At 35.8% G+C, this 26,251-nt stretch overlaps 2 protein-coding genes and 1 long non-coding RNA gene across 3 annotated transcripts; 2 read left to right on the top strand and 1 right to left on the bottom strand.

Annotated features, from left to right (window-relative positions):
• Window positions 1–1,039: 1,039 nt before the first annotated feature.
• On the bottom strand, window positions 1,040–3,236 carry LOC109100076 (39S ribosomal protein L27, mitochondrial). Its single transcript, XM_019113570.2, has 4 exons — window positions 3,110–3,236; window positions 2,597–2,722; window positions 2,418–2,491; window positions 1,040–1,401 (listed from the first exon to the last, which is right to left on the bottom strand). Exons 1-4 carry the CDS (start codon window positions 3,147–3,149, stop codon window positions 1,195–1,197), a joined length of 447 nt encoding a protein of 148 aa, XP_018969115.1. The 5' UTR covers window positions 3,150–3,236; the 3' UTR covers window positions 1,040–1,194.
• LOC109100074 (crossover junction endonuclease EME1-like) lies at window positions 3,126–8,504 on the top strand. The gene is made up of 9 exons (XM_042735412.1): window positions 3,126–3,244; window positions 4,017–4,750; window positions 4,916–5,043; window positions 6,422–6,511; window positions 6,881–7,005; window positions 7,247–7,394; window positions 7,493–7,608; window positions 7,708–7,897; window positions 8,080–8,504. The coding sequence occupies exons 2-9, from the start codon at window positions 4,045–4,047 to the stop codon at window positions 8,254–8,256; spliced, it is 1,680 nt and encodes a 559-aa protein (XP_042591346.1). The 5' UTR covers window positions 3,126–3,244; window positions 4,017–4,044; the 3' UTR covers window positions 8,257–8,504.
• Window positions 8,505–8,564: 60 nt separating this feature from the next.
• Window positions 8,565–25,359, top strand: LOC122139217. The gene is made up of 4 exons (XR_006156093.1): window positions 8,565–9,678; window positions 13,710–13,809; window positions 14,064–14,175; window positions 22,783–25,359. It is a non-coding gene; the product is annotated as an uncharacterized LOC122139217 (long non-coding RNA).
• The last annotated feature ends 892 nt before the right edge of the window (window positions 25,360–26,251 follow it).

Raw genomic sequence — 26,251 nt, 5'->3', positions numbered from 1 at the left:
GTACATAAAAGAGTTTCCAAACAATGATGGTTCCTTGAACATTCTGTACATCTGCATCGTAAAAGCATTTTGAACTTGAAGCTTATGAAGTGGCACCTGCTCAAGTGGTTGTCCTTGGAGTGTCAGTACACTCCATATTTAATCATCTCATATTGAAGGTGAAAGAGTGGAGCTACATAGTGCAACAACTCATTTGGCACCGTTTCCTACCCAGTACTGATACAATCCTTCTTATTTCTCCTTGACTTCCTCCAACCTGGGGATACTCTCACGCTTCACTTCCCCTAATCCTGCTAATACACATGAACAACACCCTGAGCCCAAAGGGAAATGCTACAAAGATAGTCCTTGTCTGTTTTATAGAGGAGAGAGACAGTCTAAATCCTTAAATGCTATAGCTGAACTGAATTTTAGGAAACATGAATGGATGGAGTCAATGAAGGTGTTTAAAACACCTCAGCAACAGGACAATGTTTGCACTGTTTAATGCTCCATGAAAAGCAGAGCTTAAAAGCTGCAAGTGCTTGTAACCTTATATTGATTTGCTGAAAGACTGAGCCATCCTTTGTCTTTAAAACCAACTTGAATGTAAAATGGACTCTATTTATTTTAACAATCTTGGTCTTAACATGAACAATTAATCATTATTACAAATAAAAATCTTTATCGTCTCTGTTTTAATAACCTTTCCTTCTGTTTCCTATTACTTTTTCAAGTCTTCCCTTCCAACCATCTCCTCCTGTATATATATTTAACAACACATTTTCATGATTAAATTTGTGATGAATAAAACAGTCCTTTCCAACTTGTTTCTCATTTCATTTCTCAATATTTTGCTTCCCTCAGAAATATGTCAGATTATGAATGTAAAATGGAACACAAACATCATTTATAATGATGTAGTCTATACTAAAGAATTGAATGAATTTGTTAAAGAGACCTTATTATAGGAAAAAAAAAACATTTCTAGATTTGATATAAATGAATTTGTATTTAATGATGTAGTCTATACTAAAGAATTGAACAAAGTCACACAGTGTTACGTAAACATTTTTATTAGAATGTAACATGACTGTACAAATAAGAAGAAATTAAATATTTTACTGCTGATTTTTAGACACATTTGAAAGGAGACCATCAAAATATTACCAGTCCAAAGAATCCAGATCAAACTGAAGTTGAAGAAAGTATTTTTCATACCATGTCCGCTAGTTTAAATGTATTCTCCTGTTTTACAGGAATGACATTGATAAAGGTCTTGTACAGAATAGCACCCTTGGGAAGTTTTGGGATCACATCCCTGGCTTCAGCACTTCGTGGCAGAGGAATGTACACCTCCTTGGTGAATCTGACAATACCATCCTCTAGGGCATAAAGTGTTTTGTTGGTTCCAATACCGACCTGTGAAGACAAGACAATGAGAGACTGATTTCCAGTAAGGGGAATGTTGTCTGTTTACAGTTTTTAATAATTGTATGAAAATAAAATGTTAGGATTTTGAGAAATATTGAGAAAATTGCATTATGATGTAACATTATTGCACAAAAAAAAAAAAAAAACTTTTAGTGCAATAAAAGAAAAAAAAAGATGTATGTGTGTGTGTGTGTGTGTGTGTGTATATATATATATATATATATATTTATTTATTTATTTATTTCTGTGATGTAGTGCTGAATTTTCATCAGCCATTGCTCCAGTCTTCAGTGTCACATGATCCTTCAGAAATCATTCTAATATGCTGATTTATTATCAGTGTTGAAATCTTTTTTGGAACCTGTGATTATTATTTTTTCTTAATTTCTTTTGATGAAAAAAAGCATTTATTCAAACCGGAAATCTTTTCTAACAATATTAATAATATAAGTCTTTACAATCACTTTTTTTTAACCAATTTAACTCATACTTGCTGAATAAAAGTATTTATAAAAAAAAAAAATTGACTGGTCCTAAACTTTTGAATAGTAGTGTATATAACACAGCATTTCTATTTTGAATAAACACTCTTCTTCGTCTTTTTTTTTTTTTTTTACTTTTTATTTATCAAAGAATCCTAAAAAAAAAAGTATCATAGGTCCCAAAAAATATTAAGCAGCACAACCGTTTCCAACATTGATTATAAATCATTAGAATGACTTCTGAAGGTTTATGTGACACTGAAGACTGGAGTAATGATGGTGAAAATTCAGCTTTGCTTCACAGGAATAAACTATATTTTAAAATACATTAAAATAGAAAACGGTTATTTTTAATTGCAATAATATTTAACAAAATTACAGTTTTTGTCTCTGTATTTTTGTATATAGCCTTGATAAGCATAAGAATCTTCTTTAAAAAAAACATTAAAAATCTTACTGATCCCAAACTATAGCTGTATACAACTACTCATGGAAAAAAATATTTGATTCCAAACATCTTACATGAGCTCCAGGTTGCCAACGCATTAAACCCTTGCGTTGTGTAGCGAGGATATTGCCCGCATGTACAAAGTTCCCTTAAAAGTAGGAAAGACAAAACATCAGTCAGACAATCACAGTAAAAGCATCCAAAATCTCTAAATGTTTCTCCTATGAGATCAAGGTTAGTAGTCAAAACGCACCATCTTGTTTCTTGTAACCATATCTACGGCCACCACTCTTCCCTCCTAGGTTTTTGCTGCTTCCTCCTGATTTCTTTGAAGCAAATCTCGTCAGTACAACTGTGGGTGTTTGACTGAACAGAATACCTGCAAAGACCAGAGGAACACAGAAATCATTGCCTCCAACATAGTACTAAAAGATGTTTAAACTAAAAGTCCTTCACATCATAAGCAGCAGTCTGATATAACTGTTTGCTGGACATTGAATTAACATGATCCTTAACGATCTGCATTACCATTTACAAAATGTAAGCCAAATCAGACAGTTTAAATGCTCGATGCTGCTGTCAACATTTAACACATGCTCACTGTGCTGTCAGGTAATGGTGTCTTAGCACTCTACTACCATCTCACAGTCATTACAATACGCTGAAAGGGCTCGATTATTTCATATTACTCTTGTTTTACTTGTACTGGTCATAATACAAAAATACAAAATACCGAAAAAGTCATAAAAGTTGTAATTCTACTTACATGCTCTGGATCGCAGCATCAAGGACGCGAGCGCCGCCATCTTGAATGACGTGAGTGTGACGCAGTTAGCGCGCTCCCGTGATCCTCCAGAACCCGCGAACTGCGGAACTTGACTGGCGTGGGAAACGTACAAAGGTAAATATACTGGTTATGTAAAACTACAGTAGAATGCTTGAGAAGATACTGAGTTACATGAGCATTTGTATTGTGATGTTTTATGTTATATACTTTCACAAACTCAAAAAATACAACATATTAATATGTGTGTGCAAATGGAAATAATAATTGTGTGGTGTGGAGCCACACGCGACGGTTCTAGTTCTGTTCTTGGTCTTTACCGAACATTAATTTGTCATGTTTCAGCAACATATTAATGTAAAAGTGTTTTGTTAACGTAAAAAGATTTTTCTACTAAACTGTAGTCAACGTACTAGTGTTTGCACTGGTTTTAAACTTGTGGTTTATCCACTTAACGTTAGTTAATATTTTTCTATTCCTGTGATGTATTGAAAACTGTTGTGAATTCTGTTGATTTTTAAAAAAAAAAATGTTATATGTCGTCAGCAGATTTTATTTTGCTGAAACTACAAGAATGATTTGTGGTAGTGTTGAAAACATAAGTTATAGTTAATAGTTTAAAAACCGACAAGTATACCATCGTGTGCCAGCAAAAGTATGTTTGTGAATTTGTGAATCTGTCTTGGAGTTAAATTGTAGCTGCACTGTTTTCAGAATTTTTTTTTTTTTTAAAGAATTAATAACATAATATTGAGGTTGTGAATGTTATTTTAAAAATAAAAAATATATTTCATATAAAAATGAAAAGTACGTAATAGAATATTGTTAATAAATCGGTATTGTTGAGCCCTGCATGTTAAATTGTATTTTAATTTGAACTTTCCTTCAGACCACAGATCTCTGTATGACAGCTCAGCATGACCTGCATCGGTAGACCTGGATTCCTCCTAAGTGACAGTGACTCCAGTGTTTCAGAGGAGCTGCCTGTGTTTGATTTCTCACAGTCAAAATCCAGACAGCCCAACTTGGTGGTTTTAGACAGTTCAGACTCAGATATGGCTCCTGTTGCTGATCCAGTTTCATCTCTCGGGGTCCAGGCCTACACTGGAGCTGCTAGAAGTGATGTGTTGATGGTCAGTAGTGACAGCGAAGAGGAGGAGGAGGCCATGATTCCCTTAGCTGTAAGACTGAAACAGAAACAGCTTGGCCTGGGTACAGCAGCCATCAGTGCAGTGGAGACCCGGGCTTCCAATGCGGTTTCCAATGGATGTTCTCGCCTCTTAGATATTCCAGCACATCATATCAACCCTGAGGCCCAGCCAATTGAACGTAACAAGATCTGTAGCAATATAACAAGGCAGTGCAGCTCAAATGACAAGGCGCCATACCTCACAAAAGAACTTCCACCTGAAGCGGAGAATGGCACTTACCTGGCCAAACGCAAGAAAACCCTAGCAGAAGTGGAGGCTGCCAGACAGGAAGCCCTGAGGAAAAGAGCAATGCGAGAGCATCAGCAGAAAGAGAAGGAGAGACTGAGGATGGAGAAGAAAGCTCTGGCTGATGCTGTGAAAGCCCTAAGGCCAGAGGAGTGCATCAAACACATGGTGGTGACGGTCGACCCAAGTAGGTGGCAGTGTGTGCCTGCAGTGCTCATCTTTGCTGTCACAGTTGCTTTCAGGGCTCTGTGTGCTTTGATACTTTTCCCAAGTTGTTAAAAAGCACTGGCATGAGGTATTAAGCTGCATTTGCTGAATGGATTAGTATTGATTAGCTGTCTCTCCCCCATAGGCCTACTGCAGCTGGAAGGTGGCGGCGCTCTCCTGACTTCCCTGCATGCCATGGGCTGCAACTGTGCCATAGAGAAGCAGTCTCTTCCTCGTAGTGTCACCTGGGCTAGACGCTCACCCTGCCCTCAGGCACGACAGCACTCTACACATACAAATGCAGAAAAGAAAACATTTTAACCGTGTTCCTTGTCGTTTGCTTTGAGATGCAGATGAGGATAAAGAAAATAAATAAAATGAATTTTCAAAATTAATTATTTTCCTGTTATGGCTGGACATTTTGGACAAAATGTATATTTAAAAAAAATAAATATTTAAAAATGAATATTATTATTATTATAAATAATAAAAAAACACTATGATAACACTAATATCAGCCAATAAATGCTTTTTAATTTAGGTATCACAACATAGTATAGTGTAGAGTACAGAAAGTGTTTATTCATAATGAGATTTGCTAAAGATTACATTTAACAGTGTTATTATTAATGTTTTAGAGTGAGGTTACATGACAGCAAAGATAATCTACCAGTAAATGTTACAATACAGGAAATGAGCATGAACAATGAAATAATCAATTATGTAAATTATTATTATTTTTTGGCTGATGTAATTGCCAGAGTATTGCTGTTCTGCACTGTCACCCAAAGGATTTCTGTTGAATGTCACGGATACAGTTGATGAATGTGTGACATTTTGAATTTCAAATACATGAGTATAACATTATAAGATCTATATAGATTTATCTGATGTTCGTAGATAAAGAAGATTCTTAAATATCTGTGTGATGTCTCATATCTGGGTAGAAGTTACAATAAGTCTTAAACCCACTAGCGGCCCTTGAACAAACTTTTAGGAAGCGGCCCCAATAAGTCTTAAACCCACTAGGGGCCCTTGAACAAACTTTTAGGAAGCCCCAATAAGTCTTAAAGTCTGCGTTAAAATCAAAATGTACAAAATTTATTTTGTTAGTGTATATTGCTAATCTTACGGTGAATAATTAATCCATGGAAATTAAACCACTGAAACAAATTGTTTGTCTTGGTAATCTTTTATTAAAATCTGATCATTTGCTTCCACTCTGGAATAGCATTCCTTATATTATAAAGAAAGATCGAAAAATAAAACCCCTCTGCCCTCTATTCAATATTCTGTTTTTGAGAGATTCTGCCTTCTATTCAATATTCTGTTTCAGTAAGAAATACGTCACCATACTGAAGTAAAGTTGGCAGCAACTTCCGGTTCAGACAGACTTTACAAGTATTTAAATGTACTTTTAGTAACACACTATAATCTTAATATGATTCTAAACAACAACAGAAAAAGATGTACCACATTAATCTGACATTCTGTTTTTTGTGTTCAGTTTGTTTTATTACATTTTGTGTTAGGTTAGATAGGAGATATCTTGAATATTGTCTTGGACAAAAGGGGGACTTGTAGTCAAAAAGGTCTAATTTAAATATTTTTACAAATGTTTTCATAGTTCATTTGAATGTTTTATTTGCAGACTGGTGAGAAAATGTCCATTCCAGACTCAAATAGTGTAATCCAAGTTCCTGTGGATGACTTTGTAACCATGATTAATAACTACTGCAAGGTAGGTACATTATGTTCTGGTATGGTGAAATTTCCTATTGGACCATTATAATTACCCAATTAACCATTAATAGGATAATTGTTTGATGTGCCCTTGTTGTATGATGTGCTAACTAAAATTTTAATTTAAAGAGTTTTGTGGCTGAAAGGGCAACAGAAAAACTAGCAGTTATGACCTTTCCAAGAAGAGTCAGAGCAATTAAGGGTAATGAATATAATTACAGGATCACCTCTCAATTATGTAAAAAATGGTCCATAAGCTGTTTAAAATATGCTGTTGCTCAATCTTTGAGAAATGCATTTCTTCAAAATTTTGACAGCCTTGGAATTTCTCTCTTGATTGGGCTCTGTGGGGCTTTTTTTAATGTAGAGGCAATGCAACGGTATGTTGACGGAAACCGGCATATCTCTGACCGCCTGGATCCAAGGACTTATGAGCAGGAACCCAGGCAGAACGCTCAGTCTGGTTGTTATTGACATAGAGAAGTACTTCAGGTGAGTGACTTACTGAGAGTCAGATATTGTTTTAGTTTTTGACGATTTATTTGGAATTTCATCTAAATGCTTTGAAAAATATACAGTCTTTACACTTGTTATTGAATGCTAAATTTTTTTTGGTCTATAAATTGAGCAGTACTCATAAAACAAAACATTAGCATATGTATATTAGATTTTAAATGAAAGATTAGTGAAGAGTTTATAATTGCTTGATTTTGCATTAAATGTTCTTTTGCAGAAGCCAGAATTCAAAATGTCAGAAGAAATACCGTGAGGCAGTGCTAGGCGAGGAGAAGAATGTGGGACTGCAGGGAGGGCAGAAAAAGAGAAGAAAGAAAGACGATATCAATCAGCTTCCTGAGGTCTCGCGAGTGCAGGTGGAGGAGGTAAGCTGAACCACTTCATTGGCAGTCGGTATAAATTCATGGTCATATTTGAGGTGCTCTGCTTCAACTCAGTCTTTTTTCCCTCACCTGTCCATCAGGCTTTGGTAGACCTGCAGCTGCAAACTGGGGTGCAGGTTCGCTTCCTCTCTACTTGGAAAGACTTCACTGATTATATTACCATGTTAACCAAAGCAGTAGCCGAGGCGCCGTTCAAGTGAGTGGGAAGCCAGTTTCCATATTTATTGCTCTTCAACCAGCTGCATCTTTAGCTACAGTGGTTTATTTTTTACTTGTGTATGTTTATTCTTCCCAGGTGGGAGCGAGAGAAGACAGGATTCACGTTTTGTTTGGAGAGTGAGTGGGCAGGGGGTCAGAAGGTGGACCGCTCAGGGAATGGCCTTCTGCAAGTTTGGAAGAGACAAATACAACAGTTGAACCGCGTCAGCCCTGATATGGCCAGTGCTATACTTAGTGCCTACCCCTCTCCTTGGCTTCTTGCTCAGGTTAAAGCTGTTTTCAAATGTGAAGTGTCTAACAGCAAATACAAATTTGTTTGCCAGCCTATTATCAGCAGACAGATTAACAACATATTGGCATATACCGTTTTTTATTTTGTAAATAATAATTTTATTTAGTGTTTTTTGTTGCAAGATCTCATGTTTGAATGTATATTTGTTACTTGTAGGCATATGCACGGTGCAAATCGGAACATGAAAAAGTTGGTTTGCTGGCAGACCTACTAATTCGCCGTGGAGAGGGTGTGACATCTACAACCCGCAGAGTTGGTCCAGAGCTTTCCAAACGGCTGTTTCTTTTGATGACGTCATGTGATGTCCATCAGCCCCTTGATTCTGCTGTATAGGTTCTTCTGTCTCCTTGTACACATGAGGACAGATGTCAAAAGCATTATGTTATAGATAATTATTACAGTTCAGATATTTTATAAATTTCAAGCCTGAATTTGCCAGATTTTCAAAGTTATAAATGACTGTTTGTACTATAAATTGTCGCCATTAATTTTTTCTTAAAGTACCTGAAAACTATTATTTACCATTACCATAAACCATTAAACAATTACCATCTCCATCAGAATTTGTTTTTCTGAAATTACCTCAGTACAGAAAAAGGAATAGCACATTCAGTAGCACAATCACTTACACGACTCGCAGGACTCCTTTCAGTAGTGTGAAGTGAAAAGCGAATTGAGTCACACGACCCCTTCCCCTCCGGTTGGTGTGAGCAGTCAGAGAGTCACCTGTGTGTGGGATGGCCGAAGGAGATGAGTCGAATATAAACCTCAATATCTGTCACATCTTAATTTCTCCCTCTTTTACCCCGGATCAAGATGGAGACCCACCCGCCGTTTGTTTCAGTGTTGAAATAAATACTATTTGGCTTGCTACCGAGGCAGTTAAAATGGCAAATTAACCAGCTAGCGTCAACTAATTTTCTCCCTCACATTACTTCACAGAGCGGGAAATAGCAGTCTAAAGTACGTACTGTACTTTTCTGCGATTTAGTACAATAATTAAATTTAGTTGGTATCACGTGTATAATTTTAAGCCTCCTGCCATTGTTTACATCTGTTCAAAATCACGACATTTAAAACAAAAAAACAAACTTGGCCACTGTTTGAGTGTTATACGGAGAGACCGTGTGTGTGTCTGTGTGTGTGACACTCACGCGCTCTCTTATGTGTGTGAATGTGCACACATCCTGCACCTCACCACTCCAAACTAAATCCAGGAAAGGTAAACAATCCTGCATCATAACTTGGACTGAACGATGAATGTGTAGAAAGCGAGCATTTCTCCAAAAACCTTGTTGAGCTGCAGGTATGTTTTACAGAAATTATGTCTTGATGATATTTTTTATTATTGAGCTGCAGGTTTAGGCTCTTTTAAGTGACTGCACTTAATTAAGAATAATTTATTTATTTTAATTATTTAGCCTGGCAGTGTTTACAGTTCCAAAATGTTCTATATGTTTCTTAAAAATAAAATATATTGTGTTCAGTGGGGAATTTTTTTTTTTTTTTTTTTTTTACCCAGACATTTAACCGTCAGAATCTCATACCGGCCCATGCCTAGTCCAAAACTTTCTGTACCTCTTTATACTGAGGGGGGAACCTTGAAAGTTAAACTTTTTCTGGAATGCTCTTTGAGTTTTTTTTTTTGCTCTCTTCATCCCAGTGGCAAATAACCTTGGATGGCAGAAGCCGAAATGCAGTAAATTCTCAGAAATACTACGCACGCACAGCATTTCTTGGACACATTTAGGACCGGTAGGTCTTACCCAAGTGGTTTCATTTATAATTCATTCACTTTGTTACCCTTACATATTTTAGCAGCACTAGAGAGGGCGCTATTAATTGCAAAAGCAATAGTTTCAGTTTTGGCTTTTTTCCTGTTTAAGGCACTACTGCACTCCTTTCAGAACCAAAATGGCCCCTTGAGCACACCGTACTTACTGTCTAAAGACTGTAGAAGCTCATGGCTCATTTCCAGCACATTAGAGAATGGCACCTGACCAAGGAGTGTCATGTTGCCTGAAACGAGCGGTGGGGTAACGAGCCGTTAAATGTGCTTAAGAGATGAGCTGCATGCTTCATCCCTGTCCCTGAAGGCAGTATTTCCTCTACAGTTTAAGGGATGGCATAACAAACTATGGCTAGTAGGTGTGTGCTTGTGCCGAAGGGAATTATACGAGCAGAATTACGGCAGAAAAGGGATCACCTTGGAGTGATTGTTTAGCTGAATAGTATGAAATCCAATTTTTGTGTACTCTGAACGCAGACTATAATAGCTTTTATGACCTAGAGTCTGCAGTGCTAACATCTTCAGTGGCACGTGAATGGTTGAATGGGACTTTAATTTCCAAAAAGCAGTTGTAGGATGTTACGACTTACAAAGTACAATGTAACTCATCTAACCCAAATGTTTTGGAGGAGGAATAGTTTCTCTGCATGTGTTCCATTTGCATCAAAATACAAATATCTATGTAAGTGCAAAGGGTCTGTATATCTTCAGCTGCAGTGTGCATATATGAGTCATAACTACTCCACATGATAAACTGCACCCTGTAAAGTATTTCTGTTCAGCAGAGTAGCAGTTTCTCATTTCTGGCGCACACAGGATTCTTCCTGTTTCTTGTTGGAGATTAATATGGATTGGGAGTGGCATTAGGTCAACGTCGGCCACCTTCACTCACAGTCAATAAGAGTGGGAAGCAAAGCAGGGCTTTTAGTCATTGTCTTTCCCTGGAAATTCTCAGCTCTGCTCATCTCTTGGATGCGCCTTCTTATCGTCCGGCGGCCGCCACATAAGATGGAGTGCCACAGGCAGTGATGTTTATGGTTTTGTGAGTTCATTTTGTTCCAGTTCCAGTTTCGGATTCTTGGCAGAGTGGGTGCACTTCCCATTTCTTGGGTTGTGCCTCAGTAATGCCACCTGTAGTGTGCTGGCCCTTCGTCGACAGTGGCATAATAATAGCAAGTTTTCTCAGGCAAGTGATATGGCAACAAGACAAAGCCTCTGATATTATCCTTCCATTGCATTCTCTGTGTATTTTGCCTTGGTGCTCTGTGAATCACGATCCACTCGGAGCCACTTGCTAAAACGACTAGAGAGAATGTCAAAGACTCCAGCAATCTATTTCGGAGCATGAGTAGGCCGGGCACTGTGGTATTGGTTTCTTTGCCACCAGCGTTCAATCAATGTTTCCTGCTTCTCTTTAAAAATAAATCATTATATGGCTCTGCTTCTGCCTTTCTTTTGTTCATTTGCAAATCAGACGCAAGTGATTCAACTGTTCAGATCCAGCTCTTGTGGGAAAGAGATGCAAAACCCTCAAGAAAACAACTTTCGCTGCCAGAGCTGGAGGCTTTTTAACTTCAGAGAGAAAACATTGCATTGTTATTGCAAGATTTTGTTTTCTACCTTGCCCTCTCCTACCAGCCTTTTTTTAGACTGCACATATGTACAGAGTTTCTCCTCTCACAGTGGATTTTTGTTGTTTTTTGTCCAGTCGGTTGGCTGAATTTTTGATTGCCACATGAGGGCAGAATAGCTTCACACTGACTGTACACTAACTAGACCAGTGAATCCACACTGGTGTTGCTGTTCTCAACTTGATGTTTTATTGAAAGTCACATTGCGATCCAACACAGTAGCAAGATTGTTTTTTAAACCGAACAAATGTATTAATATTACCATAAACTGCACAGACCCGATGATATGCAAAATTTGTTATCGTCCACGCTTGTCTGTGTAGTTTGAGTGTTTAGATGGTTTCTTTCTCTCAGCAGCCAGTAATACACTGCACAGGTTTCTGCTCACAGCAAGTGAAATGTAGTCTGGATTTATTTATTTTATTTTACTTTACTTTGCATCATTTTGTTTGTCTCACAACCTTTCTATGTTGGCATCTGTATTATTTGGCTAGATCAACTCTGACTTGTCATCAAAACCCCTTTGACATAAAATATTTACTTGAAGTACCCCAAGATTTTATTTTAATATTTAAATCATTTAAAACCATATTCATGTTCCCAGCTCTCTGATATCAGTTAATGGTCACATGACATGCAGGTAAACAAATAAAATATTTATTTGGTCTTAGTCTATTAATACATATTAATGTTGATTTTACTTTTTTTATGATTTAATTATCAGCTTTTTTAGCAGCCTGCAGATTCCCTCATGAACCACCAACAAACCCCATTTTGGGAAACCACGGTATTGTTTGTAAGTTATAGACTAATTTGCTTTTAAAAGTTTGATTGGACACACATCCTTTAAAACCATGTAATCCAGTCGAATACATGATATATACTGTATGTACCGCTGCAATGCTTTACTAGCTTACCCTGCAGCTAGCACCATCAATCATGTACAGGTTATCCAGAATGCAGCATCATGTTTGGTCTTCAGTCAGTCAAAGAGGAGCCATGTCACAACCCTCTTGTTGGCCAGCATTACATTTAAGGCTCTGAAGATAGCATATAAGGCCACCTACCAGTACCCACCATCCTACCTAAACACACCCAAACAAACTCAATCAAACTTAAGCCTACATCATACAGATTACATTCTTTACACTGGCTACATCAAAACACAATATGGTGTCAAAAAACCTCTACACTCCCATGATGGTGGAACATGTTCTTTCTTTGGTCTTTCTGTCCCTAACAGCAGTAGGGTTCTACAGATTACATTCTTTACACTTATGGTTCTTTTAAGAACTGTTCACTTGGAAGGTTCTTTGGGGAACCTAAAATGGTTCTTACATGGAATCGCTGTGAAAACCTTTTGTAACCTTTATTTTTAAAAGTCATACAATCATAAAGTATGTAACAGACCAATTTAAGTAGAATTCTTTCTGTCTAACTACATCTTAAGCACCTTCAGTATCCTCAAAGAACATCCACACTCTAAAGGGCCATCAAAAAGCAGATAGAGAATCTCATTGATGGTCCTCATAAAATCGGATAATTATCTCGGTTTTCCGCTTACTTTCTCCACACAATCTAAGTTTTGACATGGGAGGCTCTCCTCTCCAAAGGGTGCTTGAGAGTTTGAGGCTGCTGTGTGGAATCAGGCCAGGGCTCTGTTTACTTTAGCTCCCAGGCCTCAGCCCTGCAGGGACCCCTAATCAATGCCCGCCTCTCGCCTTCCTCATGATCCCTCTCCTGTAGTGACCTGATGCGATCACTAATTGGGCTATTTGTGTGGGGCTGAGTGAGCCTGACGTTCTTCCTGCTTGTCAGTGTGTGTGTTTTATGATGTATCTGGGCTGTTTACTTATTTATTTGAAGCATGCACCTTCTGGAGTCTGTAAGGTGGTTTGATAGACTGCGTCCCGAAGGAGTCTCCAGAGGCTGCGAGTGTGTGTCAATGTGTGCGAGATGCCGCGGCGGTGTCCTGCTCGTCGCCGCTCAGCATTCATTTCACACCGTCACCCTCTGGGGCGTTTTTATTAACATTCCAATCAGTGCCGTGCCAGATTGCTCGATCTGCAGAAACAAATTGGGAATAGTCTTTGATATAAGGTTGAAAACACTCTGACAAGAGGAGGCACACAAATATGAATTCATGTGAATGGCACATATTGAGATTTGGTCAATGATCCAAGTCAGGGCCATTACTCCTCTGTTTGTTATTTAAATGCCTTTGCACAACACAGGCACCTGGAGTATCGCTTTCACACGGTAGGAGAAAGGCCAGTGGGAAGCTGCCAGTTCTTCCTGAAGTGATAGGCACTTTTCCGGTTTTCTCTCGTGATCCATTGTTGTCTTTATTTCCTTTTTCCCTGCAGCTGACTGATTCTCAGAATGGAGGTGCTTGACAGTCACCGTCGTCTGCAAAAGACACACTTTATTCTCACAGGAAGGCAGCGGTGAGATGGAAAGATGAAGGTAAGACACAGGGTGTCATTCATCATGTCTCTCAATTCACAAGTCTGTCACACTGCCCTCAATCCTCTGAAAGCTTCACAAAGGCTTAGTGCTTGAGATTCTTTGGTCAATAGCTGTACTTGACCTTTTACACCCCAAAAAGTTTGTACGTGTTTTTTAGCGCTTTCCCACAGCGTGTGTCATGTATGAGTATCGCTTCTGCCTGACAGGTCTCGGGATCAATCCGAATTCATGTCAGTAATATCTTCTCACAGCTGCTGTCCTTAACCTGGTGCTCTGTTCCTGTCTGAATGACTTTGATGGTGTCTGAGCTCCACAGGAGATGACCTAGAATGATGGTGATGAAGCATCTTTGGCAATGAAAAGGTATGACAAGAAGTGATTTCGGTGATTTTACAATCTATTTCTCTTTTTAGTGTGCTGTCTGTCCAAGGTTACATGCTATTTCCACTTTCTATTAAATTAATCTTTAAATTGTATCAAACTAAAGGCAATGAGTGCTGTATAAAAAATACATATATAGCTTGAGAATCTATTCAGCTGCACCAATATTAAAGGAAAAGTTCACCCTCATGGCATTGCAAACCTGTAAGACCTTCGTTCATCTTCGGAACACAAATGAATCTATATTTGATGAAATTTGACAGCTTTCTTACCCTTCATAGACAGCAACACAATTACCGCATACAAGGCCCGGAGAGGTAGTAAGAACATCTAAAATAAATCCAAGTGACATCAGTGGTTCAACAGTAATTTTATGAAGCTAGGAGAATACTTTTTGTGCACAAAGAAAACAAAAACTATTTCTTCTCTTCCGTGTCAGTCTTTCATGCACAGCTAGCCATAGGAAGAGCAACATGCGTGAACTAGCATCCCCTATATGCTAGTCCACAACAAACAAAGACGCTAGCCATAGGCAGAGCAGGCGATTGCCTAGGGCCTCGTGCTTTGAGGAGGGGCCTCTGTAACGTAGCATCCCCTATATGCTAGTCCACCAGCAGCAAATTCTAGCCTCATTGTTCATTGGATATAGTTGAATTGTCACTCATCTGCAATTAAACAAATTAATGTTGCAGTTTCAAAGCAGGTCCCGCCTTCTGAAAGTCTGCTTAACGAACACATCCATCAGGTGCTGCGAACTGGGTGATGCAAACGGCTAAATAGGCACGCAAAAAAGTACAGCTCCTAATGCAGATGTGTGAGTTGTTGTCATCTACTTTAGAGTGATTGCAATGTATTCTAAATATAAACCTGTTCTGTCGATCAGCGTTATTTCTGGAAAGATCATTCACCACTTTATTACAAGTTTTAAAAAGCGAGAGTGCCGCTGAAGCGCCCATACGCGACTCTTTGAATTGGCACGTAGTAAATGACATTACATCAGGCGCTGACTATCAAAATAGCTACAAAAAGTTAAAACATAAACCCACTATAACGTTTGTATTTTTTAATGTTTCTAATAAAGGATCTCAGATGTGTTTATCTTTTAAATTCTCCTGATGATATTACATTAGTGCTCTAACATAACACTTATAATTTCAGTTTCAACTAACTAAAATTTTTTTTTTTCTTCTGCTTAGTAGTCTTTTTCTTCCACTTGATTTGTGTGTGTATATATATATATATATATATATATATATATATATATATATATATATATATATATATATATATATTTAGGGTAACAATGTAATATATAATATCATATTTTTGATATTAATATGACAATATCTGTAGTCAATATTAATTAAATTTGTGTGGGAAATCCTGCCCATACCCACCTAGAAAAAATAATAATAAAAGCACTTATCTAGCTCTTTCTACTGAAGTGGTATTCTGGAACTGTGAATAAATTGAATAAAACAGCAAAATAATAATAACAACAACAACAACATCTTCATCAAACAAAAAAGAGATTACCTTAGATAAAGTTTGATTAATATGTACATACAGTACCAGTCAAAAATTTGGACACATTACTATTTGTAATGTTTTTGAGAGAAATTTCTTATGCTCATCAAGCCTGCATTTATTTTATCAATAATAAAAAATAAAAAAAATACCAAAAGGAAATTAAACATCAAAAAAAGAATCAAATAATAAACAAAAAATGATTTATGTAGGATTATGTGACACTGAAGGCTGGAGTAATGGCTGATGGAAATTCAGCTTTGATCACAGAAATAAATTTTAAAGTATAGTAAAATAGAAAACCATCATTTTAAATTGTAATAATATTTCACAATATTATTGTTTTTTCTGTATTTTTGATCAAATCAATCCAGGCTTGGTGGGCATAAAAGACTTTATTCAAAAACATTAAAAATAGTAATGTGAACAAACTTTTGTACTGTATAAGTAAAAATATGCAAAATTTAAGATGAAATGTTGTATGAACAAAAAGGTTAGGGATCGTATTTGTTTCAAGTGCTTTTTATTGGGGTGGGGGGCCTCCAACATGAATTTTGTCTAGGGCCTCCTAATGTCTAGAACCGGCCCTGAGTGCAGCACATCTGGGTTCTACGTCAAAATGCGGACTCCTGTGTCGACAGCACAACACGCATACATTGTGGTACTCTCGTGAACGTGCATCAAAGACTGGTATTGTTGAAGACCTATACTTTATCAAAATTGTTAAATAAATTCATTATTTTTGTTTTGTTTGCACTCTATTCTCGTAGCTTCATTAAATTAAGGTTGAACCACTGATGTCACAGAATATTTTAACGATGACCTTAGTATCTTTTCGATCATGTTAGCTGCGTTGTTGTCTATGCAGGGTCAGAATGCTCTCGGATTTCAACAAAAAATTATTAATTTGTTTTCCGAAGATGAACGAAGGTTAATAACAGTGTTATTAAATTAGTAGTCCTTTTAAAGATTAACTTTTAGTGAGCTTTATTTATTTATTTCACAATATTAACGTTTTTAGTGTATATTTTGATCTCATGTTGGTTGATAACCAGTGTAAAGCATTTACTTCTCTTAAATCTATGCGTTCCACAAAACTTTTTCTATCACAAATTAAATTTTAGTACATTTTCAAATACGCCTGAAGGTTAATAGTAAGGATGTGCCCGAATCCGAATCCGGTATTCGGAAAGGTAATGACATGTACTATCAAAGGGAATAAATACGATATATATATGAGAAAAATATTTCAGTACTTTCTCACACAATTATATTATTGGGTAATTATCCTGTATATAAACTGCGGGCATGGGGGAGCCGTTATTAATATGCAGGACATTGAGATTGCTTATAAATGTGCGTTTGCTTTTTAATTCCACTTTTGAGATTCGTGTTCACACGTAGCTTACTCTACTACAGAGTGGCACTACTTACCACACATTTCACAAGATTAGATGTTTGTACATGGTGCCCAGGATGTGCAAATCATTCACCATCCTCCCATCAGTCATCTTTCCTTACCTCTCTATGTTTATGTGGTAAGGGAAATTTTATGTACTGTTATGTAAAAGGCAACCGCTATCAAGCAGCTAACCATGTCCCTTTAATGGCTCTGTAGAACACATTATTCATTTTCCATGCCTTTCCAAATACGGATTCGCTAATCAAGCACATCCCCAGTTAATAGTATCTTTAGCATGTCTTAAAGTTCACAGAAAAAAAACAAAGCCGATTTTTCTGAGTGTGTGATATCAACTTCATTTGAACAAAAGGTCAGTAAATATGCTTATTACAATGAGGTCCTTCCGCTTTCATGTATTTCTTCTTTAAAATGTCTGAATATTTGAAGTTATTAACCTTGAGATAAATGCTGGAACACTCAACATGAGAAAAAGCTTGTATATTTCACCTCCATTCCCATTTAACACACACACACACACACACACACACACACACACACACACACACACACACACACACACACACACACACACACACACACACACACACACACACACACACACACACACACACAAAGGCTCTCATACAGTGCATCTCTTTCTTTGCTGTAGTTCTTAGCTGTAAAAACCATAAACTTGATGAAGTGAGGCTGACTTTTTCATCAAGCATCAAGCTTCAGTGTTATTCAAATGCTCAAGCTGGTAAATAATTCAGGGAAGGTGATGTACTTCATATTTCCTGAGCTTTGGGATTTATGTAATTTTCCCAACACCAAATGGTGATTGATAGACAGATAATGATGTAATTATCTTAGCGAGACTTGGTGCTCTCCCATTAAAGGGGATAATGTTGCTGTTGTCCTTCTGGAATTCAGTTGCTAATTTTACCCTTTAGAACTATTATAAAACGACAGCAGACATCCTGGAATGAAGAGATCGTTTAAGATGCACAGTCTGATGGCGTGATACAAAGGTTAAACTCTTCTTTTCTGAGCCGGCTTGTAAAAGCTGAATGTGCATACTTGCTCAGAGCTTTTGAAGGATTAAATCCACACTTTGTTTTATGAAAGAACTAAAAGGTCACATGGCTTAATAGAGAAACCAATTACTTCAGCTCCTCTTGATAATGAGAATGTTGATCAGCAGAGTCCTCACATTCATGTATCAGATTTCCTCACAGCATTTATTACTTCCAATTTAAGGTCTATTTAAAACATTCATTCTGGTCGATTGGCTTTTGAGATCATTTTAGAACACACATTGTTTTCAGTTGTCATGTGTCTCCTGAGGCGTGTTTCTGCGTGACTTGTTTGTGTTTGGAACAACTTCAAAGTCTGGTAATCCTACTTTTTAGATGATGCCCAGTTTTTCCCCCCGTAACTATTTACAATGTCAACATTTTCCCCCGCCAGATTTTAAAAGTTGTCTAGTGTATTCAAACCTTTAAATGCTTACATTCTTATGTTTGCATGGCTAATCTTAAGAGACATTCACACAGGGATTTGCAAAATGACTACTAGTCAAACAAAACAACTAGAAGTCATTCATTTTCAATGAGAGTAATTTCCAGTGGCATGATTGACTGTTGGCAGTGCATTGTGGGAATGTTCAGTGATGCAATGCGGTTAAAGAAAATTTTTAATTTTGAAAGAAAATTTTAAAGTTGTTAATGCTACTGTGAGAAATGTCACTGTATCTCACTACACACACATAGTAAACTGTCTCAATCGCCTGTGTTAAGTGATTTTGATTTATGCATTGATAATTGTTCTTGTTCCTGATATGATGCATTATGCACTGCTGCAATTTATATTCAAACCTTGTCTCTTAGAATGTTCATTTTTAGCAGCAAGGAAACATCCTTTATCCTATGTTTTAAATCTCCACCTATAACTTCAGGGCATCCAGAGGTTGAAACACACTTTATGTCCAGCAGTCACTCAGTTACTCTTTATGCTGTACACTCTTGCCCTAACATTATTTATTTATTTATTTATTTATTTATTTATTTATTTTTTGCCTATTAGCCTAGTAGATACATTTCAAGTTTATTAACATCTAATTTATAAGTTAAAATATTCAGAAAGTGGGTAGACTGAGTTTAGACTCATTAACAGATGTTCTCCTTTCATCGGGCTCTTAATAAAGTACGGTCATCTCATAGAATTGCTGAAGGCAGTCTTCAGTTTTCAACCTTTACAAGACCCCAAACAGTTTCTATAAATCGTAAAAGTACAAAATGTACCACATTGAGAAATGCATTTAAAATATGTAGAATATGTTTGTATTTTTAAAATTATGTTTTATATATGTCCACAGTCCTGCTGCAGGTCCTTTGTGGACCCTCAGGGGTATCAAGACTGACAACATGATCCATAATTCATTGAAATCAGCTTTAAAGCCTTTACTATGAATTTGCCCTCAAGAATGTTTAGTTTTTGCACAGTATCCATAGTTTAACTGTAGTATTTATTAGATTTTTCAGCATATAAACTACCCAAGGCTTGTATAAACATACATACAAAGAATATAGTTTTCAGAGTGAAGTGTAGAAAACTTAGCATATTGAATATTTTAAATTCAGTAATATTGAGTGAAGTTTATCTGGTCTTAAATAGCTTGAAAATATTCCATGGCATGACAAGTATGAGAGCCTCAACAATATTTTGTATATAAAAAACTAGATCTAGTTTAATCTTGGACTTCATTTTTCAAAATACTTAAATGTTCTTCTAATTGATCAATGTAAATGCAATTATGTTTTAATAAAGGTATAGTTCACCCAATATATATATATATATATATATATATATATATATATATATATATATATATATATATATATATATATATATATATATATATATATATATATATATATATTATTCTTTCATTAATTACTCAGCCTCATGTTGTTCCAAACCCATAAGACAACCTTAATTTTATGAAGCTATGAAAATACTTTTTGTGTGCAAAGAAAATAAGACAATAAAGAAAATAACAACTTATTCAGTGATTTCAACACATGCGTATACATTCTTGTAAACAAGGCACAGTGCATCCGGGTATGGGTACTCCCATAAATGCACGTCAAAAACTGAAAGAGAAAAGAAGAAATTGTTGAATAAAGTCGTTATTTTTATTTCCTTTGCGCACAAAAACTATTCTTATAGTTTTGTAAAATTACGGTTGAACCACTGATGTCACATGGACTATTTTATCGCTGTCCTTACTACCTTTCTGGGCCTTGAATGTAGTAGTTGCGTTGCTGTCTATGCATTGTCAGAAAGCTCTTGGATTTCATCAAAAATATCTTAATTTGTGTTCTGAAGATTAACGAAGGTCTTATGTGTTTGGAAATTTTTAACCATTTCTAGAAAGGCTGTTTTGGGCATAGTGAAGTAGAGTTTAGATCATCGAAAATACCATTAACTACAATAGAAGTCTCCTCCATGATGAGTGTGTGTGTGTTGTGTCTCGGTTAGACTTATATAAGTGTCTGGTTCATCTCTGCTCTAGCCTGTGACATGTTCCCATTCACAATTAGATGTGTCTTCAGTAAACAATACAGTTCACTCTCTGATCTTTTTTTGCTGTTGAAAGTCTTAAGATTATATAAATATATATGCTATCAAATCCAGACCATGACAAAACAGTTAAAGCACCACCAGATGATACACAAAAATGTGATGTCATTTTCTATAAATGCCTCATGGGTCTCTTCACTAGCAAAGCTTTAAGTAGTACCATGTTTGTTTCAGTGGATACATCCTTCAACTAGAGTACACTTGCTTTATATTTGGCAGCTTTGTAAAGAGGAAGTTTGTTTGAGGGCCACTTAGTTTGGCTTGAAGTTTGACAACATTTTTATGACCACACAGGTAGGCTATTCCTAAGTATACTCATGTTTTTAAAAATGCAAATAAGTTGTCTCTAGTACATGACAAATATCACTTAAATTTCATATTTTAAGTCGTACTTCTGGGGTGTCATACGTCAGCCAAGCACCTATGAAATGATTTTTCAGCCACAGTTCTGTGCACTAGATTTATGTTAGGTAATAAAAAGAGCATTTCACACATTTGTGAACTAAGTTTTGTGGAGAGCTATTTTGTTAAATTGACTTTCGTTTGTTCAAAATTAGGGCTGTCACGATTCCTAAATTCAATTTAAGTCCTCGATTTAAAAAAAATAAATAAATAAAATAAAATAACATATATATATATATATATATATATATATATATATATATATATATATATATAATATATATATTTGTGAATTCACAAACGCCACGATTCAAATAAATGTATGCAATTCAGGTACAATAAAAAAAACGCAATATACTCTTTTATAAATTTAATAGTAGTGCCTAGAAAAGCGCTATATAAATGTTAGGAATTATTATTATTATTATTATTATTATTATTATTATTATAGGTTACATAGGTGCCTGTCAGATCGGCTCTGTTTAATGCTTTTAATAGTAATGCATTTAATGCAATAAATGCTGCTCCACACAAACTGTTATCATTTACATGTGTGAAGTGTCTCAACTCCATCTCTGAACATTCTATCAAATCTATAATTTAAATAACTTACAAATCTAAATGCAACATTTCATTAGATTTGTAAGGTAAATAATTTATAAACCTCTGCCAACACAGGAGAATACATCAATATCTTTCTCAATATGCTAACTCTTTATCGCAATTTCAAAATAAAGCTATAAACCCTCGCTTTGAGTTCACACGTTTTGATATCTAAATATTCAAGAAATACAGTGGCTGTAGCATTTCTGTCGTAAAGAAATGGCAAAATATTAAAGATTAAGTGGACATTTTAATTAAATGTTGTTTAGTCAATATTAAACCATTTGATTGTGCTGTGAAGTGTAAAAAGAATCGTCCGGCCGGTGGCACCCTCTGCAGTCATTTGCTATAATACTATATTAGCGCTATTGTTTATATTATGTATTTTAGCACTTTCATTCAATAAAACCATATGATTACTTGCTTTTGATACTTTATTTGAAATAATTATTATTACTTTATTGCTATTATAAATATAAAGTCATTTTAAAGCCTATTGTTCAATTAGGTTTTTTTTATTACCTAAAAAATAAAATCTTATTATCCGATTACTCTATTAATTAACAGAATAATTAACCGATTACTCCGATTACCAAAAATAATCATTAGTGACAGCCCTAATACTTTATTTTTATTTATTTTTTTTATTTTTTTTGTTGAGGCAAACATTTCTACACAAAACTCAAAATATGATCCTGCATTTGCAAACTTGTGAAACAAATATAACTCCTAAGAAGCTGCCATTGAGATGAATGAGAATGCTTAATGGACAGCTCTCTCCAGGTGTTATAGACCTCCCTGGGTTAAATCGTTGCAATGTGTGGCTCAAGATAATCAGAGAATCCTCAGGAAGTAAATTATCTGATTGCTGAAACAATATAAACGGCTAAATTATGTTTGAATGTTTGACAGTGGGAACACAAATTTCATCTAATAGATTCAAATTTGTATTTTCAATAGACTAATTATGCCATTTATGTCTTTTTATGTCTTTCTTTTTAAACAAACAGCAGTCTAGATACACAAGATTAAATGTCACAGACTGCATCACTGTCTAAAAATGCAGAGAAGGCTGGAACACAAATAGTAGGATATCACAACACCATCAACAAGAAGAACTGTTGGATGATCTCACTTTTCTGTCATGAGAAAGTGTGACCAGTCCAGACCGGTGTCATTCAGCACTTGTGTACCTGTTAGCATCAGTGATGTACTACAGATCAGTTGTTACCATGGTCACCACAATAGAAGTGCCAGTTATATTTTGTGCTGGTGTAATATCTTATAGTCTCAGAACCAATTTCAAAGTTTTTTTCACTGTGTGCCAAACCATATGTACACTAAAAAATATAAAAAATATTTTTTTTTTTAGAATAGTGTAACTTTCTTCAATTCAGATTGTGCTGGTAGAAATTTTGGGCTACGTCCAAAATCACATACTCTCTAGGTGCTTCTTTTTAAATAAGTAATTACGTTTATTTATTTATTTATTAATTTTTTAAAGTATGTTTTATGTAGAATAGTATGAATATTTATGGTATGACTTTAATCTGTATGTTCTACACTCTAAAAAACATGGTTCTTTAAAGGTTCTTTACACATAGTAACAGTTGTATTTAGAACCATATCATCCTAAAGAACCATTTTATGTTGAAATTGTTCTTTGTGTTAGAGTTTAGGATTCTTTCTTTCTTTCGCCTTTTTGTTTTTTAAATCTGTAACTGTCAAAGTCATATCATTATTGATTAACTGGAGTTCAACCATCCAACTGCACAGACTTTCAACATACTCTAAACAGGTAAATGAGGGTGAGTAATTAATGACAGAATTTTCATTTTGGGGTGAACTATCCCTTTAAGACCCATGGTGTCTTTGGAATATTAATGTCAGTCACAGATCATCTCCTGTGGCCTCATAGGATATCCTCATGGATGCATGCTTCAGAATCGACATCTATTAACTTTTGCCTACTGTTTTATGAATACTGTGAATGCTCTTTTTAAATATTGTTTGTCGATTTGTATGCGATTTCAAATCCAGCCATGTGCATCAGATTTACCACCTGAAGTTATACTGTAGCCACTGTGCAATTTGAGTTTTTCAGATAATAATTTGAGTACATTGTGGGGAAATTAAAATGAGAGGCCTAAATTTTTACCTGAACCTAATGTTTATTTTAAATGACCACATCACCCTGTTTGTGTCTGTCAGATGTCCCTTCATTGCAAAAGAACAAGCAGCTGTATAGTGTAATTCATCCCTTTTACACTGCCTTAAAAATATAGAATTTCATCTTAATGGCTTTTTTGAGGGCTGGTCTGTGCTTTTTTATGGAATAACATCTGTTCTGCTTGATCGTTTGGTTGCAGTCCATCTTTTCATCTCAGTCAGCCGGGTATGTAAAGATTAAGTACTGTTTTGTGGTGGTTCGCACATTGATGGAATGGATTCTACTGTGCTTTAAAAATGTTTCAATGGAAGACATTGAAAAAGAACCTATTGTTTAATAATCAGACATATCACTGACTGTATGCCTTCACTTGTCCATACAGCAGTGTTACTGGAGACTTTGAGGAAGGCACAAATGTTGTTTTTTAAGACAGCTGAGAATGTATTGACATGCTGATAGGAAATATCTAGCCAGGGGACAAATGTGTTGGCTGCTGATGCATTAATTAGGAAGGCGGCTGTGGTGCTCACAGCTCCTGCTGGGAGCTCTGTCTCTCCTCAGACTTGTTCAAAACACATCCAGTCAAGCACCCGCGGCTGCTCCGCACACATTGTGTGGAAACCAACACGAGGAATCTGGCGACTTTGTCACATTGTCGGCCAGTGTTGTCTGGGCAGGCTGACAGAAAGCAAGACAGATGAGTGTAGTCATTTTTTCTCTTATTAGCATCTCAGTTGACAGGGAGCATTTAAAATACTAGTCCTTTTTGAGAAAAGGCGACCTGACACGTGTGATGAAAAGGAGCGGTGATGAGGAGTATGGACCTGTCAGTCTACCCCAGATCTAACTATACACACCACATGCAGGTAAAACTCACCCTTGCACATTGACGTTGAGTCAGTTCTCTTTTAGAGAAGCATTAAAGTTGTCTCTGACCAGTGAAGAAAAGGACAACCACAGCTAGGAGCCTTCAGTGTGACATACAGACTAGAACTCAGTAGGTTAAACTCTCGGAATGGTCCAGCGAAAAAAAGAGAAAGCATCTATCATTCTGGTTTGTGTTGAGAGGTTCTCTTAACTGTCCTTTACTCTGACAGATGGGTGCTTTCAGTCTGCTTTATTCAGTAAACTGCTGACTGAGATAGAAGAATAAGCATATACAACTGAATAGATGGGCTCTTGGGCTCTACGCAGGGGCCTGTGTCTGCCAAATGCTTTTCGGTAATGTAATGACTTCAGTTCATTCGCAGTGAGTGAGCACCTTTGTGTAAAGACAGAATATACGATGAGACCGATGTGTTAGAAGGAAATGCAAGTTGATGCACTGACAAGCCAGTGATTGAATCTGAAAAACTGTGCATGTTTAATGCGATGCTGAATGATTGAGTTTCTCACTTACTGTAGTGGGCTATACACTCAAAAAAAAAAACTGCATAACAACTGTGAGAAATAAAGATCATGCAATTTAAAATGGTGCAATTTAAAAGTCACAATTGTCAAAAATAGTAATGATTGTGATGTATAGTCATAATTATCAGATACAAAGTTGCAATTATGAGAATAATGTTTGCAGTAGTCAAAAGTAATAATTGAGAGATATGTTGATATGAGAGAATTATGAGAAATAAATTAGCAATTATCAAAAATAGTAACAACTAAGAGATAAAGTTGCAATTATGAGAAACATTCAGAATTACAAGAATTAATATTGTAATTGTCAAAAATAGTAACAGTTGACAGATATAAAGTTGCAATTGTGAGATACTTTCAGAATTACTGGAAATAATATTGCAATTATTGTCATATATAGTAACAACAGAGATATAACGAATATGTGGGAAAACAAAGACATATTAATGAGGAAAAACAATTGTGAGATATAAAGTTGCAGTTAATAATTCAGCAATTGTCAGAAAAAAAAAATTAGCAATTACCTATGGGTTTCCATAATTCTTAAGAATTCTTGATTTCTTTAAATAGTATGGTATAAGATGAAATGCCACAAAAGCATGCTTCCTCAAACAATATTATTGCATAAAATAATTTTTCATAACAATAATGAGAGATGAAGTCACATTGTTATAGATAAATTTGCAATTGTGAGATATGAACTCAAACTAATGAGAAAAAAAATGTAATCCTGAGGTACAAAATCACAATTACAAAAAATAATGTGGCAATTTAAAAATAGTCACAATTGTGAGATATTTTAACAGTCATGCTCTGTTAGTTTTTTTATTATTATTATTTTCAAGGACTTTTAGCACTTTTAGCCTGCTTGTAATGTGTTACTTCAGAGATTCATAAAT

Source organism: Cyprinus carpio, chromosome B12 (genome assembly GCF_018340385.1).
Source record: "Cyprinus carpio isolate SPL01 chromosome B12, ASM1834038v1, whole genome shotgun sequence".
Lineage (NCBI taxonomy): Eukaryota > Metazoa > Chordata > Actinopteri > Cypriniformes > Cyprinidae > Cyprinus > Cyprinus carpio.
This window is presented reverse-complemented; position numbering and strand designations above follow the sequence as displayed.

What these genes read in the sequence shown, in the direction of transcription:
- LOC109100076 (XM_019113570.2), bottom strand. Translation starts at nt 3,149, where the DNA reads ATGGCGGCGCTCGCGTCCTTGATGCTGCGATCCAGAGCAT. An exon ending in GATGCTGCGATCCAGAGCAT is followed by an intron (nt 2,723 to 3,109) that starts GTAAGTAGAATT and finishes TGGTCTTTGCAG; the next exon opens with GTATTCTGTTCAGTCAAACA. An exon ending in TGGTTACAAGAAACAAGATG is followed by an intron (nt 2,492 to 2,596) that starts GTGCGTTTTGAC and finishes CCTACTTTTAAG; the next exon opens with GGAACTTTGTACATGCGGGC.
- LOC109100074 (XM_042735412.1), top strand. Translation starts at nt 4,045, where the DNA reads ATGACCTGCATCGGTAGACCTGGATTCCTCCTAAGTGACAGTGACTCC. An exon ending in GGTGGTGACGGTCGACCCAA is followed by an intron (nt 4,751 to 4,915) that starts GTAGGTGGCAGT and finishes TCTCCCCCATAG; the next exon opens with GCCTACTGCAGCTGGAAGGT. An exon ending in GACGCTCACCCTGCCCTCAG is followed by an intron (nt 5,044 to 6,421) that starts GCACGACAGCAC and finishes TTTTATTTGCAG; the next exon opens with ACTGGTGAGAAAATGTCCAT.